The 22,321-nt window shown below is 46.0% G+C and overlaps 1 protein-coding gene across 1 annotated transcript in view; it reads left to right on the top strand.

Annotated features, from left to right (window-relative positions):
• Positions 1-22,321, top strand: part of UNC119 (unc-119 lipid binding chaperone) — a 403,376-nt gene that overhangs the window by 133,585 nt on the left and 247,470 nt on the right. The window contains exon 2 of the mRNA XM_078680113.1: positions 1,623-1,736. Within this exon, the coding sequence (XP_078536239.1) occupies positions 1,623-1,736 (114 nt within the window). The remainder of the gene's footprint in view (positions 1-1,622; positions 1,737-22,321) is intronic.

The following is a 22,321-nucleotide window of genomic DNA, read 5'->3' on the forward strand; positions in this document are numbered from 1 at the left end:
TAAATGTTTGCATACTTTTATTAAGATCTTGGTATATGTGAAGATGTTATTAAGATTGTATTTAATGGGCAATATAATTGGAATGTACTACTAATATTGACATTTGATCTATGTTCTGCTCTTACTGTTGCACAATTTGTGTAATGGGCTTGTTTGATTTAGGCACAAATAACTTTATGATTTTAATCGGGCAAGGTAGAATGATTAGATGATGTTTTAATGAATGTTTTTATGCTGTGCATTCTTTTATGGGTTTTTTATTAACCGAATAAAGATCAATTGACTGACTGACAACTTGGCTAAAACACTAATAAAAAGCACAGCTGCTTTTAGGGAGGGTGGGAGGACTCACTCTCGGAGTGGGAAGAGGCCTGAGAAAAAAGTACTGCTGCTGGCAAACTCCCCCAGATAGCTGCTCTGTGTAGAACATTGAGGCCCCAGTACCAGCTGCTCTGAAGGGAAGGACTGTGGCCAGAAGAGTTCTGCCCCACGAGATATGGCAAGTAGGGCTCGGCGTTAGAGCAGAGGGATTGAGGCTTGCTGTGTCCCACTTGCTAATACTAGATTTTATCTCACACTTTCCTAATGAGGGCACACTGTAGCTGGCTGCACTTCAGAATGGCTGGTTGTGAATCGCACATCAGCCACCAAGCCTCACCACAACTGTTTGAGTACAAAACTGCTTCAGTCTCTTACCCGTTACTGTCCTGTACCAAAAGTGAGCATGTAAGACTGTGCAGAAGCCACTTGAAACCGTCTGCCTCTTACTGGCACATGCAGTCCACTAGAATAGATAAATACTTGTTTGTGTTCAGTGTGCTAGAGCCTGTATATGTTTAGAGACCGAAAAGTATTGTGACCATGCGGAGATCCCCGAGTTAGGCACCTAATAATAATCTTACTTGCTCCACTATTAAATCTCCACATACTTGAACACGCTTCATTTAATAAATACGACCTGTAGAACTTGCTGGAACTTGAATATAGCGTAAGCAAGTAATGTTGTTGACTGTACTTGAGTTCCTACACCTAAATCACTTTTTAAGCGTGAGCCTTACCCGAGCTGAGTATCAAAAGCCAAAATTGCTGTTCGCTGAACAGTAGTACCACGGCAGTGCATCCAGAAATTACAGGCTCTGCCCAGTACTTCTGATTAGTAGCGCTTCTGGAGATCGGGTCTGATGCTGGCCCCAAACACTAGTGTAAAATGCGCAGTGTGGATGTATATAATGTTAAATGCATGTTGAAACAAAGCTCTCTGCTTGCAGCAATGAGATCTCAATATGCAAGACAAGCTCAGTATGTAAAAAGCCTTGAGTATCCTCCTCACCAAACGGATAGCAGAAACGTCTGAGCTAGATGATTGGTGGCTTAGTAGCTGCTCTCCCAGAAGACAAAGAAGTCGTGTGTCTGGAGTTTTGTTTTTTGCGTTTACTGGAAAAGTAAAGAAAATAACACGTATGTATAATCCTCTGACATTGCTGTAAATTGTGACGTGCTACATAAGTAAATAAACCTGTGCAGTTGTGGAAACTACAGTGCTTTTATTTGTTAAATGTGTGAACATGTGTTAACTTTGCTCTCCAAAATTAATAATGTTTGCCTCTCTCCCTCTCGCCTAGATTATTTATGTTCACCAGAAGAAAATATCTACAAAATAGATTTTACCAGGTTTAAAATAAGAGACATGGAGTCTGGCACTGTGCTGTTCGAAATCACAAAGCCTCCAGCAACTGGTGAGTGGCAGTGACATACTATGTAGTGCTTGGTTTAAAAACAACCATGCCTTCTTTTAAGTACTTTTAGACTCTTTTATAAAGAAAAAGACCAATAATCTTTCTTAACCTGATAATAATGCAGTGGGGTTATCACGCCCCATCACATACAATGGTATTAGATTTTTAAATTGGAAAGGTCAACACAAAACAGATTTGGAGTTGAGATGGGTAAATACAACCAGGGCAAACGTACCTTTTCCTGTAGAATTTTAAATTGGAAGTTATCATTAGTACCCTGTACAGAAAGTAAAAACATTGGGAAACAACGTTTACTACGCATGCGATAGATCGCATGAACATTCTATTAGGAATGTCCAACCGTGATTAAATCTGTTTTTTTACACGGAAGAGGAGAAACTATTGAAAAGCTTGTAGAATTGGTACAATCCCCAACTGGAAGGGGAAACAAGCATTTACAATGCAACGGTCTCGCCTTTGCAAAAGTTAGAGCTATTGGCATTGTAAATGACACATTTTGTATTTATGTGTTGGTTTTGAAAACAGATAAATAAATGGCATTGTCATTTACAATGCCAGTAGCTTAGTCTCTCGCAAATGCGAGACCTATTGCATTTGCACCCACACACACAGACAGAGCCACACACACAGACAGAGCCACACACACACACACACACACAGAGCCAAACACACACAGACAGAGCCACACACACACAGCCACACACACACACAGCCACACACACACACACAGCCACATACATACACAGAGCCACACACACACACAGTGCCACACCCACACCCACACAGTGTACTCAGGGAAGGTTGGCTTGTGGCTAATCAATGGGGCGCAGTGGTAGGCATGAGGATAGTCTGAAGTGCTACTAGCTGCACAAGTCAGCTTCTAGGCACTTCAACTGCTGCAGAACGTGTCGTGACCACCGTATCACCGAGGCGCTTGGCCAACTCACGGAGCTGACTTCTGTATTTACATCCACATCGTGCACTCAGGAAAAGTTGGGGCATCACCCATTGATGGGGCGCAGTGGCAGGCCTGGGGAGAGTCTGAAGGTCTTAGAGCTGCGCACGGGGGCTTCTCGGCCTGCAAGAGGCGCAATCAGGAAGCGCCTGGGAACAGCTGCTCCCTCTGAAAGACATCATTGGGTCCCAGCGCTTCATCAAACGTCTCCCGCTCTCGATGACAAAGAGGGAGCGGCGCAGACAAGAGAGGCAGAAGACGCTCTAATTGCGTCTGCCTCCTTGTTGCTGGCTAATTACTGCTGCCGCGCGCACAAACATTTACAGAATGCAATTAGAGGCGCAGCGCTGGCGAAATCATGGCTGCGACATCGGCCATCAAGGCACTGACAGCTGTCAGAAGCAAAGATATACGTCTACGAGGCGCTGGGCGTGAAGAAAGCGAAACAAAGTGTGGGACACCTTGTCCCACATCCAGGAAGATCTGCGCAGTTATCACACTGGGGGGCGGGCTAGTCGTCTTACAGCCCAGGTGGTCTGGTTCTGTAGACGTGACTCACCCACAGGCCAAGGCCCCTCTCCCTACCTCTGCATCACACAGAGTGGTTCCTCTAACCTGCAGCTTCTGCAAGCCCAGGACCACCCCATCACTGTGCCACTGGGCCACCTCAATGAAGAGACACCTCTAATGGCACCCACGCGGTGCAATCAGAGAAGTTAGCGGTGTTTCATGTCAATAGGGTGCAGTGGTAGGCCTGAGGATAGGCAAAAGTGCTAGCTGATAAGAGGTGGGGCGCAGTGGCCTGAGCGGCTGACTTCAGAGAACGGGGCTCACAGTTCGATTCCCAGCATCAAGGGCAGCTCACCACCCTGTGACACTTGGCAACAGCTCACTTAATCTCCCCAATGGCCCCCCAGCACCTAGATACCCTTACGGGTAATAAGTGTGTGCTTCACAAACGTTTAAATAAATTACCTGTGGCACACGTCAGCTTCTAGGCACTTCAACGACTGCAGAACGTGACCCGCCTACTATAAGCTGCTTGACCAACTCATGAAACAGACACCTCTAATGACACTTACACAGTGCACTCAGGGAAGATTGGGGTGTCGCTCATCAATGGGGCGCAGTGGTAGGCCTGAAGATATTCGAGGCACTACGAGGTGCTCACATCAGCTTCTAGGCACATTAACTACTGCAGAATCGTGACTGCCCTATTACCGAGGCGCTTGGCCAACTCATGAAACCGACACCTCTATAATGACACCCACACAGTGTACTCAGGGAAGGTTGGCGTGTGGCTCATCAATGGGGCGCAGTGGTAGGCCTGAGGATAGTCTTAAGTGCTACCCGCTGCATACGTCAGCTTCTAGGCACTTCAACTACTGCAGAACGTGTCGTGACCGCCCTATCGCCGAGGCACTTGGCCAACTCACGGAGCTGACTTTTGTAATTACAGCCCCATCCTGCACTCAGGGAAAGTTGGGGCGTCCCCCATTGATGAGGCGCGGTGGGAGGCCTGGGGAGAGTCTGAAGTGCTTCGAGCTGCGCACGGGGTCTTCTCAGCCCTGCAAGAGGCGCAATCAGGAAGCGCCTGGGAACAGCTGCTCCCTCTGACCTCTCCCGCTCTCGATGATGAAGAGGGAGCGGCGCAGACAAGAGAGGCAGAAGACGCTCTAATTGCGTCTGCCTCCTCGCTGCTGGCGAATTACAGTCCGCCGCGCGCACAAACATTTACAGAATGCAATTAGAGGCGCAGCGCCGGCGAAATCATGGCTGCGACATTGGCCATCAAGGCGCTGACAGCTGTTAGAAGCACAGATATATGTCTAGGAAGCGCTGGGCGTAAAGAAAGCGGAACAAAGTGTGTGCTGCCTGCAACTCCACTCCTGTGACTTTGAGGGAGTATTGACATCTGTATAACACAAATGAATGTTTAATTAGTGCTTGAATAATAGGTGTTATTGTTACTAAACATTATAAAGTTGTGGAGGATGAAAGGCCGAGTTCGGGCAATGCGCAGCCTTTTGTCTCTAAGCCCCGTCCTTTTCAGACTGGGCGCCCCGACTTCCTGCTAGGCTAAAAGTTTCCTTATCTTCTTTATAGGGCCATCTGGACCCATAAAGAAGATAAGAAACCTTTTACTTCAGCAGTAAGTCAAGGAACCCAATCTGAAAAGGACGGGGCTTAAAGAGAAAGAAGAACGTCATTAGGACCTCTTCTCCAATGGCTGGCCACCGTTTAGGAGGCCAGCCAATGGAAGAGGGGCGGGGCTTAACCCTCGCTAGTGAAGTTCACTCTGAGACATAAAATCTCGCGAGCTCGACTGCGCATGTGCAATTGAATATTCGTAATAAAATGTTCATGAGTAAGATTTTAATCACTGTTCTTTTATTCACCACAAACTTCCTAAACTTTTTATCTTGGTTGGTGTCTCATCTTTGTGTCTTCTAAAGGTCACAGTTCTAATTCATTCTCACCACTTCTTTTTTTGGGTTGGTGCATTCACCCCTCAGTTTTTGTGTAGGGTGTGGTTTTAATTCATCATTCCCTCCTTTGATTAAATTCTTATAGGGTAAATCACTGCAACTATCTTTTTTTGCACTGGTATGCCATTTTCTTTCTTTTTTTAATTTTAACTTTCATTGATGTATATATTAATTGAATATTTTGCTAATACAGGGGTCAGACAACAGCCCATGTCATCGTCCCGAAGATGGTCTTACGGATGTATACATCAATAAGACCAAAACGTCGACAACCTCATCTATTTCCTTATTGTTTAGTTCTCCTTTTGAAAGTGTTTTCTACTGTGATCAGATTCACTGTTCTGTTTATGTAATTTTTGTTTGTGATAGATGTTTTCAATAAAGGTACTAACAGAAAATTGTATTATGAACCATGGTCATTTTTGTATTTGTTTAAATCTTTTGGTACCCTTTAAAATTTATATTACATAAATGTGATTAATGAAGAATCCATACATGCTGTATCAGTTTCTTTTGTAAATCTTTCAGGAAGAAATTAAGAACTAAAGTAGAGATTTTTTTTAACTGCAGGTTACCGGCTGGAACCTTGATATATCATTGTATGAATTGTCAGACTGAGTGTGCTTAAGTAAATCCCTTGCAGGCACCTTTACCTGTTGATACTTAATTTTTCCATGCTTCCAAGCGTCGATTGGGTTGCCCACTTTCTTTTTCTATAGGAAGTAAACCGCAATACAGTGCAGCTTGTGCGATTGTAAAAGGACGTATGCAGGACTGCAAGTTCCATCCTAGCAGTACGAAGACAGTCTCTAGGAGACTGCATGGTACAGCTGGCCGAATTAAAAGCCCTATTACCTGCACTAATACAAACTGATCGAGAATTCCCCACACTTATAGTGTGCGATTCGTTTTACTGTGTCCAGTCTTACAATGAATATCTTCACTACTGGGGTCAAAATGGGTTTAAAAAGTTTTCACAATAGAGCATAAAATGCTTTAGGAAAAAGTGGCAGAGTCGAAAAAAGACTTGCCGAAAGCTCACGTGATGCACACACTGAGCCATCAACGTGATGGCGTTGAAGAGAATTCATTGGCTAATGAAGCCACAAAAGGAGCAGTGCGAACTGCTGCTGTAGTTGCAATCACTCGTTCTAGCACGAGAATAGATGGAGACATAATGGTTGCTGTCATTGTTTCATGCAAAAACAGCTCTGCTGTACCAAAGAAATTTCCACTCAAGTACTCCTACAAATTAGATGCTCAAATTCCAGGAGTTGGGGATAGAGTAATACCGAACATGTATCGCAGATTTGGTTTGATTCTAGCTGCACACAAGGGTCTGGGTTCTGGACAAGCAGGGGTTACTGCAACCGTTTCTCTACTGAAACAGCACTATTGGTGGCCAGGTTTAACAAAACAAACAAAAGCATTTGTTTTTAAGTGCGATATCTGTCAGCAGATGGAGGGTTCCACCATAGCTCGGCCGGCACAAACACCATTACTAATATCAGACAGACCTCTGGCATGTGTCTATTTGGACCACTGCGGCCCCTTACAATCCAATGGGGCGTACAGTTACATCTTGGTTGCAGTGGATTCATGCTTTAGAGTCCTGTGGGTTTGGCCTCATTGCTCGGCTGTCGCTCAAACTGTTATTCAAGATTTGTGAGTCTTCATAGGAACATACGCAGTTGGCAAATTACTTTCTGACATTGGCCCCGAGTTTAGCTCTAAGGCTTACAAGGAAGCTATGGGAAGTTTGGGTGTAGCATTGCGGTTCTCCTCTCCATACCATTCCAAGGGAAATTTGGTCGTGGAGAGGAAAAACCGGGACTTAAAGCAATCTTTAACAGCAAGGGTATTTGACACGGGCGGTCTGAATGCACATACCTTCAAACAGAGTCTTACCGATATTACCAGCTGGTTGACATCTAGCTTCCTCCAGCTTAACGCTGGGAAGACCGAGCTACTGGTTGTGGGAAAAGAGGCAGTAGCCTGGGGCGACACCTGGTGGCCGGAGTCACTCGGCAAACTGCCTGACCCAAAATCTCTTTTGAAAAATCTCGGAGTATGGGTGGATTCTGCCCTTAACTTCACTCATCACACAAAAAAGGTTGCTGCCACATGCTTCGGGATCCTACGGAACCTTAAGTCCGATAACAATGGCACAGAGGGATGCAAAATATAAAATGCTGCGTGTTGAGAAATTAGACCGTTTACCTTTCAGCATGGCAGAGTCACTGTCCACAGAATGGTTAATTCATGGCAATATAACATCGCCAGTAACAACTTTACAGTTTCAATATTGCCTAGAACATCACCAGGTTGGCAGATATGAAGTAAAGGGTAGGGAGTTCATCAATGAATCTTGGGAATTACTATATAGATTTAGATGCAGGAATGGGGACACTGAAGTATTTCTCAGCGGGAATTCTTTGAGTGGATCTCTCAGTTGCCAGGATAATATGCTTCATGGGACCTGTAACGGTTCAGTTGCAAATTTGTCCTGTCATTTGAAAGGGTCCCCAGCTGCCATGATTAATCTGGTGTTCACGCTACTCTTAATGGGAGTTAATTAATGCTGAATGATCAAGGTTGTTGTGGGATGGTTCCAGGCATCGCATATCTTGTCACTGTAAGTTCCAGGGTTACTTATTGTGTGCAAGTATTGTTTCCACCAACCCGCACAGTCAGGGAGACGCCATTATGGCATTTGCTCAATGTTTCCTTTATACGGTTTGATATTCTGAGCCGAATGAAAGCCATGCTTTTACAGAAAGATGTGCCCTTAACCTCGGCCAGAGAGACTTTTGATCTCCAGGTTGCAAGGTCCTCAGCTGAGATACAGGCACTTGTACAAACTAACTGCCCTTTGCATTTTAGACATGTTAAAGATACGCTGTACCATTTCTCTGATACAAAGGGTTTAGTACACCTATTTAAGACCATATGTTCTGGACTGTTAAGCACTTTTCAGACAGTCTTCGGAGTGATTCCAGCTTTTATACACTCCTTATTCGCAAGCATTTTTAGGGGACTTCCGCTAATCCTGCTACTGAACGCGGGAATCCTGATTTTTCTGCTACGCAATGGACATCCCAGTCACCAAGGAGATGGAAAAAACGTTCTTGGAGCAACGCTACTGTGATCACATGTTACATCTGGGCACACCTTGACTTTGGGAACTAAGCGGGACTTGGTTCCTATCATTCCGACAAGTCTGGATTGACAGTGTTTTGCCTGTCCTCCACTGCCTATTCTGTGGACAAGAATGCGTGTTGGACCTCTGTCTGACACTTCCATTGGTTACAGCACCGGACATGGATACATTGCTGAACCCCTTAACGGTCCACGTACTGCAGTGTCCTCTGCGTATTCCCATGTGGAGGTCGGCATTCTTGAGCCACAACAAGATGCTTCAGCTCCTGTTGGATCGGATACCAGCTCCACTACAGGCACACAGGCTCTGGATATTTCAAAGGCTTTCTCAGCATCGTCCGTGGGAACTGAAGATCATCACCTTTGCTCGATTGACATGATCTGCGATGGCAAGCAACAGTGATGTTGCGTCTCCCACACAGAACACAACAACATTTGGCTCTCCGTTTGCTGGGGAAAAATTGGCCTTTTTCCAAAACAACCAAAATTGGAATTTTAAACAGTTTTTTTCTCTTCTACTACTTTTTTCTTGCAGAGCACCATGGCGTTCAGAAACTCTGTGGCTCAAACCATATATATATGAACATTTTTTAATGTACTTCTAGAGATTTTTACATATATAAAGGACCATTTTTAGCATTTAAGAAAATGTTTTTTATGCTTAAATTAGAATGACATTTCCTTTTTAGTATGTTGTCCGATCAGATGAGGAGTGAGTGTTATGTTTTAAAATGTTTTTTTTTGGTATTTACCTTTTACCTAGTTAGGGGCTGCATAAATGTTGTGTGGTTTTCCCAGGAAACTGGGAAAGCCACATTTATTATGCATGAGGATTTTCAGAATAACAGCAGGATTACCATCTTCTGCATAATAACTTTGTATAAGGGTCATCACTTTTGTCATCTTCTGCCGCCATGACACAGCAAGGTAGAACCCCTGAGGCTACTTTTGGGTATATATACACCATATCTTTGCTGGGGCAGGAAGAGGAGAAAGACTTCCATGCTGACACACTGATGCGAGATGCTGAGGTTCAGGTAATGGGGCTGGCTTCAGTCGAGGGCCTGGGTACTCACAAACATTTTCCCTGGGGGTGCAAAATTTGGCCCTGGTGTGACCGAGGGCCGAACTGATGCCAGCGGTGGGTGTAAAGTGAGTGTAGGGGAAGCAAGTGATATATATCTTGTGGCTGTCTTTACAAATGAATGTGTTCCTAAAGTTAGGGGCCTATTTTCTTCATTTCCCTAACTGCAATTAACTTTAAGTTTTTTTTTTTCCATGAGTCAAGTAAACGGCAGCCCAGTGCTGGTACTGCCTAGTGGGCCGCATGTAAAAGGTCAGGAGGGCCGTATGCGGCCCCGGGCCGTGCTTTGAATATCACTGGCCTAGGGGGATTCTTGGCTTTACACCTACATGCATGCTAGGTACACTGAGGAACATCTAGTTTTGGTTGCATCGTAGGAGTACGCATTATTACTGTCATGTATTTACATACCTGTCTGTATTCCTTAATTTATTGCATTAATTTGGTAGTACCTACACTGTCAATTCTACAATGTATCTGGTCAGACCATCATTTGATAAAATTCACCTTGCAGAATCCTAACACAGGCAATCCACCTATTAACAGGGGGGTTGGCTCAGGAAATGGAATGCCATTGACAAAAACAATTTTTTTTACATCACTGGCAATCACGGTCCCTAACTGTACACCTGACACTAACCTTCAGGAGGAATCCATCTCAGCCTGGCTACTCGAGGCCAGCAATAAACATACTCCACTGAAAAAAATAAGACTGACTCACCCCCTCGAGGCCCGGAGGTGGTTCTCCCCTGAATTACAACTACAGAAGCGTGCCCTTCAACAATTAGAAAGGAAATGGAGGCAGAACTACTTAACAAAAGATAAACTCACTTACCTAAAGGCCATGAGGGAATACAAAAAATGCATTTTAAACTCGAAAGCTGTCCATTTCTCCTCCAGAATCCTAACCGCAAATAACCAAACCAAGGAAATCTTTACAATTGTCGACGAACTGTCCAACCCAGACAGAGTCTTAATTAGGCCCACCCCTTCTCAAGCTCTCTGCGAATCACTGAATAGTTTTTTCATAGAAAAAATATCTTCTATTAATGCCAGTATCCCTAAACACACTACTCAGGGTTATACCCCCTCAAGGTTCAGGAACCCTTGTTCTCTCGGTCGCTTCCCGGCGATCGACATTCAGACTTTTTACACCCTGTTGTCCAAAGTTAGATCTGGGTCCCCCAGGGACTGCTGCCCCCCACACATTTTAAAAGAAATCTTTACTGCCCTACCTGAACCAGCCCTTGCCCTCTTGAATAACTCCTTATCCCAAGGTTGTGTACCTAAGGCCTGCAAAGAGGCAGTTCCCTCCTGAAGAAGACTGGAGCGGACCCTCCGACGCTGTCAAACTACTGACCTATTTCCTTGCTCCCATACCTGGCCAAGGTACTAGAGGCCCATGCGGCAAAATGTCTGTCTAACCATATGGAACAAAAAAAATTCCTCGACCCACACCAAGCGGGTTTTCGCCCAGCCCATTCTACAGAGTCAGTAATTACAGCTGTACTGGACTCCCTGCAGGAGAAGGCTGACAGAGGCACTCCCCAGGCCCTGGTGTTAGATCTATCGGCCGCCTTTGACACGGTCGACCAAGATATCCTGGTGGACCGTGTCAGGGATGCTGGCATTCAGGGCATAGCTCTTGACTGGGTTTGCTCGTTCCTCCAAAATCGTTCCCAGGCAATCCGTTTGGGCCAATTTATGGCCCCCAAGCTAAAATCCACATGTAGGGTGCCACAGGGCTCCTCGCTTTCCCCACATTTGTTCAACCTCTACCTTCTCCCACTGATCAGGTCTCTAAAGGAAAGGAATGTGGTGACTTTCAACTATGCGGACGACCTGCAGCTGCTCTTTACAATCGACAACTCGCCCCAATCTGTCTCTCATCTCTGTCCACTATGCAGTTTATATCTTACTGGATGGATTGTAATCCATCTAAAATTAAACCCAGGAAAGACTGAACTAGTCTTGACAGGTGGGAGTCAGAATTTCTGGGCCCACACTACTGGCCAACTGAACTAGGACCCTCTCCTACCCCCTATGCATCGGCCAAGAGCCTTGGCGTCACAATATCTAACTATCTATCCCTGAAAACTCACGTAGGCTAAGTGATCTCCTCCTGCTTTTTTCAGCTGCGTAGGATTAAAGAAAATAAGCAGGTTACTTAACCAAGCGGCTCTGACACAGGTTGTGATAGCCATGGTTCTTTCCCGCCAGGATTACTTGAATGCTATCTACCCGGGCCTTCCACTTGGGCCCCCAAACGGTTGCAGAAGGTCCAGAACCAAGCAGCCAGGTTGATCTGTCATCAACCTAAGTGGCATCACCCCTCTCCCCTTATTAGGAAGCTACATTGGCTTCCCATTCCTCAACGCTGCGCCTTCAAGGTTGGTTGTCTTGTGTTTAAGTTCCTGCAAGGCAAAGGCCCTGGATTCATAGACAACCTGATCACATGGTACTCCCCCTCCCGTAACCTTCCCTCGGCTCACCTTCAACTCCTGGCAGTCCCTACCTTCAAGCTGAAGCGACAAGGGGGAAGTAGATTTGCAACGCTTGCACCCAGGTTGTGGAATTCCATTCCCTTGGAAATTAGGTCTAGTTCCGAGTTACCAAAATTTAGTAAATCCCTCAAAACCTCGCTGTACACCCAGGCCTATGAATAACCATTACCGTTTCAGCACTAGCACCTCCTACATCCAGTGCCATGAAGCCAATCGGTGAACAAGCGCTTTATAAAACATTTTTAACATAACATTCCTTGTTTTAGCACTATGGTAGGAATCTACCATCCATTTACTCTATTGGTGCTTATAATCATTTATATCTGTTTCTGTCTTATGGTTGTTTCAACACACCTATTTTACACTAGAATGACGCTGGTTCAATAAATGCTTATTGATAAACGGCCCCACCGTTTTATTCTGTGTATCTCTCTGAGACAAAGTGAGCACAAGTGACTGAGCGAAAGTATTGTACGGTTTCCACGATCCCTGATGGGACAGAGTTGTCATGTTCGATAGTTGCCAATAACTATTCTCTCATTGGTAAGTGGAGTTTACAGTGACTGTGACCTAGCTGTTATATGGGCGAACAATTCCGGTGGAGGTATCTGGAATCAGTCTGAACACCAATCCCACAGTCTATGTTGTCTAAACGTGCAGATCCTATATAGGTTTATAAGAACTACACAACAAAACTAATTGGCTCTTATTCAAGACCCATATGTTCATGTAGGATCAAATATTTGACTCAAAAAGTTGGTTTTTAGGACCTATCCCTTTTTTATGTCTAAGGTAATGTTAGGTTATATTAAGTCTCCTGCCCTACTTACTTTCAGTTATGCATATAAATTAATCACTTAAAATCAGTTCTTTGGGGAACAGACTATTCACACCCTTCAGTTGAAGAGACCCTTGAATATTGTGTAAACTATGACCCTTAAAGTGTTACCTACAAAGAACAAGAGACTTCATGTAGTTTAGAAAACACTCCTGTTCTCAGGGCAACTTCGGGAAGTCGATCAGTAATCAGTCGCTGTGTAGATGGCTTGCTCTTCAATGTGGTAGTGTTCTCAGAGAGTCATTCAAGTTCCACCAGTACCCCAAGACCCCATTCTATTAGAGCAAAGGCACATTTGATGTTCTTGTGAGTGAAGCAAACACTTTGCTCAAGAATTGTGAGCTTATTGTAACCCACTCAGTGTGTCTGTCGGGGTGAGGGAAAAGAATGGGAGAGAGAGAGAGAGAGAGCAAGAGAGAGAGAGACTCTGCAGTGACGGAGACTGACTGCCTGGCTGGACTCTGTAGAAAGTGCTTTAGTTCTGATGAATACATCTGCCTGTGGATTCCTCACCTTATGAATATCCCCTGCGCCAGCATTCCGCGGAAATTTTTCCTAGCTCTCCGTGCCAACGAGGTCGTCCCAATGCTATTGCACCGCATGCGGCTCCGCATGACGTCACCGGAGCCATAAGACGACCACGTCGGCGTGTTGACGTCAGTTCCCTTTTTTCCACTCTGTCGACGCCAACGTTTTTTTCTGGGGCTCTCTATACTTTGTTTGGAAACTTTATTATTTGGATTGTATCTCTTTCTTCTTTGTCATGTCTGCTCCAAGGAAGTCCGGTTTTAAGCCCTGCAGGGAGTGCGGTAAACATTTGTCAGTGACTGACCCGCATGAAGATTGTCTTTGGTGTTTATCTTCAGACCACGACGTCGAGGGATGTTCTTCGTGCAGGAAGATGAATCCTAAGGCGTTGAAGGAGCGAGAATCCAAACTTTACATGACTAAGGCAAGGAAAGAAAAAAGGGGTTGAAAAAGTTCAAAGTCCAGGTCTTCGACGTCGCACGACTCCAAGAGGAAGCATAAGAAGAAGAGGAGACATGCTTCTCGGCGTCGACCTTCGAAGTCTGTGGTGTCGAGGTCGCCTTCTCCTACTCGACGTCGAGGAAAGGACTTGATTTCTCCTTCAGTGTCTCCTCCAACGACTCAGGCTCAATCTCCTTCCAATAAGGGAACTCCAGAGCAGGCAACGATGCCGAGATTCTCACCGGCTCTTGAATATGGGTTGAATCCGGCTGATGAGGTTCCTACGGCTCCGGCTGTTCCACCTGTTGTTCCAGCGGCTCCGATTCCAGAGGTACCTCGTTCGGATGTCGAACCGGCTTCATATCCTCCGTTTCCGATGCCGGGTTTGGATCCCTCACATTTTTTAAATGCGATGTATGGTGTGTTAACCAGGGACTCTTTCCCTTCTGGAGCGCCTTCGGGTTCCATGTGTCCTTTGGCATATAATTTGGGTGTGTCTCACCAGTATCCTCAGGCCCCCTTTATGCCATTCATGCCAGCGACACCGTCCCGGCCCTTTCCGGTTCCGAGGATGTCGACGCTGTATGGTCAGTTCCCTGCTCCATCCCATGAAGCTTCTCGAATTCAATCGGCGCCGGCTATGGTTGTGGATCCACTTTCGACGCCGCTCCCGGAGCCGTCGACACCGCGTGTGGCACTGCCGATGCCGCATTGGAAGATGTGCTCAAGGAGAGAGGCGCAGAGATTGTTGGAAGAGAAAGAGGATCCGTCCGAAGAGAAGGAGGAAGGAGAGGTGTATGACAGAAGATGTGTTTGAAGACTTGTGTGGGGCAAGTGGGCTTGACACTTCTTCGGAGTGGGACTTTGCTTCTAAAAAGGCTTGTCCCTTGAAGGATGTTCCTTATCATATGGTTTTTAGGCAGGCTGTGGAACGTTTGGGTTTGCAGCTTCCTGTGATGGATTATAAGCCTAATCTTTTTACGGAGGTGCTTCATTCCCCATCTTCGGTGGTTGAACCACTTTTGCCATTCAATGAGGCTCTGACTGAGCCAATTCTCGATGTGTGGTGCAACCCTCTTTCGGCTCCTGCGGTTTCAAGGTCAGTCTCAAAGGTATAGACCTGCTCCTGGAGATCCGGTTTTTCTTTCCTCTCACCCCTCTCCTGAAAGTCTGGTGGTGCAGGCTTCTCGTTCGAAGCAATCTACAGGGGCATTTTTGCAGGCTCCCGCAGACAGGGATTCCAAGAAGTTGGAGCAATCTGCGAAAAAGGTCTTTTCATCGGCCAGTATGGCACTGAAGTCTACCAACGCCACTTGTCTCTTGGGCAGATATATTCATGCTCTAATGGACTCTGCAAAACAGCTTCTTCCAAAGTTGTCTGAAGAGGACAGGGGGAATCTGAGTGAGGTGTTGGTGTATTCTCAGGCTGCGGCTCGCCAAGTCATCCAGTCTGGCTTGGACACTGCAGATTCTGTTGCCAGAGTAATGGGTTCATCAATTGCGACAAGAAGACATGCATGGTTAAGGTCTTCTGGGTTCTCTCCTGACGTGCAGGCTGCTCTTATAGATTTGCCATTTGATGGGCCCAAGCTTTTTGGAGAAAAGGCAGACTCTGCCCTGCAAAGATTTAAAGACAGTAAGGCAACAGCAAGGTCTTTGGGTCTGCAGACTTAGACAAGAGGCTATGGATATAAGCAAAACCGTGGCTTTGGGAAGTGTTCCTTTCGTGGGTCCAGACAGCCTCAGCAACAGCAGTAGCTCCCCAACCCCTCCTGGTAATGCAGGAAAGCAGCTCTAAATCCGCCATCCTGGATCATGTAGGTCCCGTGGGAGGCCGGCTTACCCATTTTCTACAAGATTGGAAATTGATCACTTCAGACCTTAGGGTTTTAGATCTGGTAGACAAAGGGTTCGCCTTTCCCTTCAGGGAATTCCCTCCTCCTTACCCTCCTTGCCAAGGGTTTTGCACGGAGGATCATTTGCTTCTCCTTCAGAAGGAGGTTCTTAACCTGTTACAAAAAGGTACGATAGAGGTGGTTCCGGAGCAGGAAAGGGGTCAGGGTTGCTACTCCCGGTAGTTTTGATTCCCAAGAAGGATGGCGGGTTATAGTTGGGTCGCAACACTACCAGTTTGCGGTCCTTCCGTTTGGTCTTACTACTGCCCCTCGGGTCTTCACCAAGGTGATGGCAGTGGTGGCAGCCCATCTCAGAAGGTCGGGGATTCCAGTTTTCCCCTACCTGGACAACTGGCTGTTGAAGGCAGAGTCTCCAGAAATGGTGAGTCATCATCTGCAGGTTACAACCCAGTTGTTGTACCAGTTCGGTTTTTCGATAAATGTACCCAAGTTTCACCTGGTGCCCCCTCAGCGCAACCTGTTCATAGGGGCAGTAATGGATACCACTGTGTCTGGCATTCCCTGCTCCACAAAGGATTCTCGACATTCAGAAGATGATTCCCTTGTTTTACAATAGAGCAGTTGTTCCGGTTCTGAAGGTCCTTCACCTGCTCTGTCTGTATGCTTCCGGAATCCTGTTGGTCAACCATGCACGCTGGCACATGAGGGCGCTCCAGTGGTGCCTCCGCAGGCAGTGGTATCAGCACAACGGAGATCTCAGGGAGCTGGTCAGGATCTCCAGAGAAGCTGCAGCAGATCTGTCCTGGTGGAGCGTGGAGGGCAATCTGTCTCAAGGAAAGCCCTTCCACCTTCCTCCATCGGTGGCCACAGTGATAGCGGATGCCTCTACCATAGAGTGGGGTGCTCATCTGGGGGATCTGGAGATCAAGGGTCTTTGGTCTCCAGAGGAAAGGTTGCTTCACGTCAACCTTCTAGAATTTCGGGCGATATGTTTGGCGCTCAAGGTCTTTCTCTCTCTTCCCTGCATGGTCAGTCGGTTCAAGTCCTGACGGACAACACTACCGCGATGTGGTATGTCAACAAACCGGGAGGAGTGGGGTTGTACCGTCTGTGCAGAGAGGCGTTGCAGCTCTAGTCCTGGCCTCAGGACCAGTGCACTTGCTTTATTGTGAATCATCTGGCAGGGGTGCTGAACGTGTGTGTGGACAGTTTCAGTCGACAGTTCTCCGCCGACCACGAGTGGAGGCTTCATCCGGAGGTAGTTCATCACGTGTTCTGGATGTGGGAAGCTCCTCGGGTGGACCCGTTTGCCGCTCTCGAATGCGCACTGCCCATCATTCTGCAGTCTCCAGTTTCCGAGGCAGGGAGCGTCGGGGGACGCGTTTCAGTTGAGTTGGAGTTCACAACTCCTTTACGCGTTTCCTCCCCTACCCTTGATTCTGAGGAAGATTCGCCAAGACCGGGCCCAAGTTATATTGATCGCCCTGATTTGCCAAGAAGGGTGTGGAACACAGACCTTCTTCGCCTCTCGTCGCACCCTCCGCTCCGTCTCCCTCTCAGGGCAGACCTCCTCTCTCAGATGGAGGGGCAGGTTCTACACCCCCACCTCCAGAGCCTGCACCTTCATGCCTGGAGATTGAACGGGGCAACCTGAATTCTTTTTCTCTCCCGCCTGACGTGGTGGATGTTATTTTATCGGCCAGGCGATACTCCACCAAATCGATCTACTCTTAAAGGTGGTTGAAATTTGTTAGTTGGTGTGGAGAGAAATCTATTGATCCTCTGAAAGCGCATCTTTCTTCATGTTCTTTGATTTTCACTTTATTTGGCTCAACAGGGTTGTGCTGTGGCTACTGTTAAAGGATATATGTCAGCTTTGTCTGCTTTTCTTTGTTTGCCCGATCAGCCGTCTCTTTTTAAGTCTCCAATAGTCTTAAGGTTCATTAAGGGGCTTACTAACATGTTTCCACCCACTCCTTTTATTATGCCCCAGTGGGATTTAAATCTAATGTTAACTTTTTTAATGGGTTCCACGTTTGAACTTATGCATAGTTGTCCTTTGAGACTACTTACATTCAAAGCGGTCTTCCTTGCGGCTATCACTTCGGCTAGGAGGGTGAGTGATATTCAGGCTTTGAGTTCAAAGCCTCCTTTTCTGACTATACATGCTGAAAGGATGGTACTCCGTACCAGGGTGGATTTTCTGCCTAAGGTGGTAACTCCCTTCCATCTAGGACAGTCCATTACCCTCCCTACTTTCTATTCTCCCCCTCACCCTTCCAAGGAAGAGGAGAGGCTTCATCGCTTGAATCCAAAGAGGGCGATTAGTTTCTACTTGGATAGAACAAAGGACTTTGGTCAAGATGATCAGCTCTTTGCTGGATATGCTGGTCGTATGAAGGGCAAGGCGGTGCACAAGCACACTTTATCCAGGTGGATCGTCTTGTGCATCAAGATATGCTACTCCCTTGCTGGTAAGGAGCCTCCTGAAGGCATTAGAGCTTATTGAACCAGGGCTAAATCGTCTACTACTGCCTTGTCCAGAGGTGTTCCTGTGTTGGACATCTGTAAAGCCGCAACTTGGTCCTCCCTTCACACTTTCGCAAAGCATTACTGCTTGGATTCCAAAATGAGGAGAGATGGCCATTTTGTGCGCTCTGTTTTGCAAGACTTTTTGGTATAGAAGGGTCGACACCCTCCTCCGGGAGAGGGACTACTGTGGGATTCTATTCATAAGGTGAGGAATCCACAGGCAGTTGTATCCATCAGAAGAACAAGTTACTTACCTTTGGTAACGCTTTTTCTGGTGTATACAGTATCTGCCTGTGGATTCCTCACTGAGCCCACCCTCCTCCCCGTTGGCCACCCTTTTATACCTTTAAAAGAGGTATTGGTTAATATGGTTGTTTCAAATTGAAATTCATGTTTCCTCTGTTTAACCTTGTTAGGTTTATAGGAAATTTTACTTTCTTTGATTTCCTATTTCACTTTACACTATGTGTATTTGTGTGAATACTGTGTACTATGTATGCATTGTCTCTATGGTCGGTCCGCCCGTTTTGCCACGGTGGCATGGAAAAAATAGGTGCAACTGACGTCATCACGCAGACGTGGTCCTCTTATAGCTCCGGTGACGTCATGCGGAGCCACGTGCAGAGCCATAGCATTTTGACTACCTCGTCAGCGGGGAGTGCTATGAAAAAGTTCCACGGAATGCTGGCGCAGGGGATATTCATAAGGTGAAGAATCCACAGGCAGATACTGTATCCACCAGAAAAAGCATTACCGAAGATAAGTAATTTGGTCGTTAGCCCTTATGAAATGCTGTGTGGACCTCTCCCTCTCCACCACACTTCCAGCAGTACACTCTCATCCAAATTGCCAACACACCATGCCCTCCTCTCTGAATTGTCATGTTGCTGATCCCACAAGCACACTCGCCTTTTCTACTCCAAGATAGATCTGCAGAATATTCCCAGCCCGCACTGACCTCTCCTTACTGATGAGCTGCTTATACCCTCCCAACTACTCCTGATCCGCTCTACATACAGTCACCTCTCATGTGGGGGTAGCATGAGAATTGACGTTAAGCACAGCGCACCAAGTTTGCAGCCAGTTTGAAAATCAAGTGTCCCCGCCACCAAATTCCCTCCCCTCTCTGCCTCCATCTTGCTCCGCCTTCTCCCCTGATGCAGAGAGCAACTTCTACTATTGGAGTGCTGGCTGGTTGAAGGTCTCTTAGATTAGTGCGTCTGTGTGCACGTGGGTGAGAGAGAAATAGACACAAACTTCAGGAATTGAGACTGCCAGGCTGCCTCTGCAGTAACTCCTTAGCTGCTGGTGCACCAGGCCTCATTTACAGCCAATGTGTGTTGAACCCTCCCTCTTTCTCATGTTCAAAGTCCAGAAGTCATGCAGTTCACTCTCAGCTACAACCCTTGTTGATGACCCCAAAACGCGTATCTCAGATGGCACAGAAACAGGTGGTCTATGCTACTTCAATCACCCCTACAGGAATAACTATGTCCACAGTGCTTACTCACACTTCACTTATCAAGATTCTATCAAAGCGTCCAACCAAGATTTTGGAAATTGAAAAAGAACATGAGGAAAACGAAGAAGCAGATCCTTCTGGAAAACTGGTTGGCTTCACATTAATGTATCTGCTGGAATAAGCATTTTCTAAAAGGTTCCAATGGCTGTCTAAAGAAAAATATTGCTTCCTTTATGATTTCAGAGAGCAGCCATGCAAGATTATCAACGCCATTCCTATCTAAAAGAACACTTGGGAGGAGAGAAAAAGTCATATGCAAAATGCAGCTTCTGTACCACCAGGAATTCTCCATTTAGAAAAGATATATAAAGCCACAGAGGACACCCCAGTTTCTCTCACAGGACACCACAAGACACATTCTGTCATCTCAACTGCCGCCTAGCACCACTAGAAACCCAACTTTCCCATTCAATGCATCTAGACTGGAATGTTGATTTATGTGTTAGAGAATAGGGACAGTTCAGTGATTGCGCAGTCGTTCAAGGTAGCTAACACTGTGGTAATCTGGACAGATATGGCATGATGTGTGTCTAATTCAACTCATTTCAGATCACATAAGAAATTCGGTTAAAGCTGCTTCATGAGAAAGGCAGTACACTTCTGTCACTGTTGATCTATTCGGTCTTGACTTTTTCCCAAACAACTCACCAGTGCTGCACTCCTACAACACCAGTTTACCCTTTTATCCTGAATCTTGTCACCATCATAGGTTCGGCTAATGTCGTTGCCAAAACCTTTTTTTTAGACAACTACCAGCGCTGCACTCTTGCAATAGCAGGATATGCTCAGAAGTGCGTCCTTTCATCTGGAAGTCCAGGATATGATACTGTTTATGCCTTCCAGCGGGGAAACTCTGCTCGACACCTATGTGGCTGAGGTGCTGCAGCATAGGAAGACTGACAGAAACTGCAAAATCCTTAGGTGTACTACAGTTGCATCATGCACAGCCAGTTCATGATGATAGAGAAACCAGCAAACCTCACATGGAGAATTGCATGTGTATCCGCAGCAGTACTGACACCAACCGTATCCCAAGAATGTGTACTTGACCTCGACAGCAGTTATCCTATTTAACACCCTGCAAGAAAGCAAGTAGGATGCTATGCTAATCAGACTAGCCACCACCTCTCCCTCTGTCTCCTTTCCTCGCGCCATTGGTAGAAGCGCTTAGATGTGTCTACTGCGATGGCAAGTACTAACAACAGACCAGCAGTGGCGAGCAGTAACAACAGACCGTGTGTCCTAAAACTGGCTAATTCCATCTCAAATTTGGATTCATATATAGTGCCAAGAGTCCCACTTGCAGCATTCGTAAACTGAACTGTCCTGTATGTCACACTAAATTTGGTGTTTCATACCCAGCCCTAGAGAGGCTTGGCGTTTCCCTTTTGACAGAGGTTTCGTCCTCTGATAATGAGGGAAGTAATGAAACTGTCGAGAGATAAGGCCATCATGCATACCATTAATGTCATGTGCATGCTTACAAATGTGTCTCGTTACATGAGTGTTTAGTGTGACAATGTTCGCAGGTGACTGGAGTCTGTGAGGGTCTAGAGTTTGGAGCGCCCACATTTCTTATTGATTGGCATGATGTTTTTGGACCGGCTGCTGCAAGTGACGTCAAGGCGGATCAGTCTGTGTGACGGAGTACTTACAAGAGGGATGATGGTCAGGAATAATGGAAGATCCGAAAAAGATGAAACCACGCCAGTTGAATTGAGGTAACAGCTATACAGTCAGCATTGTAGGTATTTCGATTAGAACATTTACAAGAAGGTGGTTATAATTTAAATCAACAATATAGCAGCCATTGATTATATCCAGAAATGGAGGAGGTTGCACACTCACCTGAGCTGTAGCAAAAGGTGCTTGACTGCTGGCTATGGGTGCCTTCCCTTTGTATTCCGTTATTGGCAGAACATCTTCCAGAAATAGACAATGACTGCAGCCCTTTTGTGCCGAAATCTTCATGAGGTGTATGAAAAGGAGACCAACACCAAAGGACTTCAAAAGTAGTTACATGATTGTGGGGGGAGGGACTCCAGAATCTAAATACTAAACAACGCCTTCAAGTTTTTCACAACACTAAATCTAGTAATTACCCTCTGCATTATTGACTAGAGATTTTTGCATATGCTTTTCCTGCCTACCTTTAATCCTGTGTGTTGTATGGAAATTGAGATGGGTATCCAGGACAGTAATCTTCATTGCGCTCATATTGGCCCAACAGTTGTGGTACTCCTCATTACATGAAATTTATTAAATTGTAACTCTGAATCCTGCTCAGAGGTTCAACAAGCTTCAGATTTACTATTTCCGGTAGAAGAAATCGACCTGGCTTTGACCCAGACTACCTCTATGAAGGCCCAAGAGAAAAATATATCAGCTGTATTCCAGTATGGTTTTAGGAAAGGAAAGGGCACTGTTGATCAGTGCATAAACCTGACCGTGATAACTTCCAAAAACACTCTAGCAAAGGATGGCATGTTATTCATGGCTTTTATGGATTTATCATCCGCTTTTGAATGGGTATCGCAATAATGGTAGAAATGTGAGTGTACCCCATGCCATCATTGCTTTTATTAGAGAGCTGTACACAGGAGCGACAGCATCTGTCCGGTTTGGTAGGAGTGGAGAGCGAACAAGGGCCTTTAAT

The sequence above is a fragment of the Lissotriton helveticus genome, chromosome 3_1, assembly GCF_964261635.1.
Source record: "Lissotriton helveticus chromosome 3_1, aLisHel1.1, whole genome shotgun sequence".
NCBI classification, from domain to species: domain Eukaryota; kingdom Metazoa; phylum Chordata; class Amphibia; order Caudata; family Salamandridae; genus Lissotriton; species Lissotriton helveticus.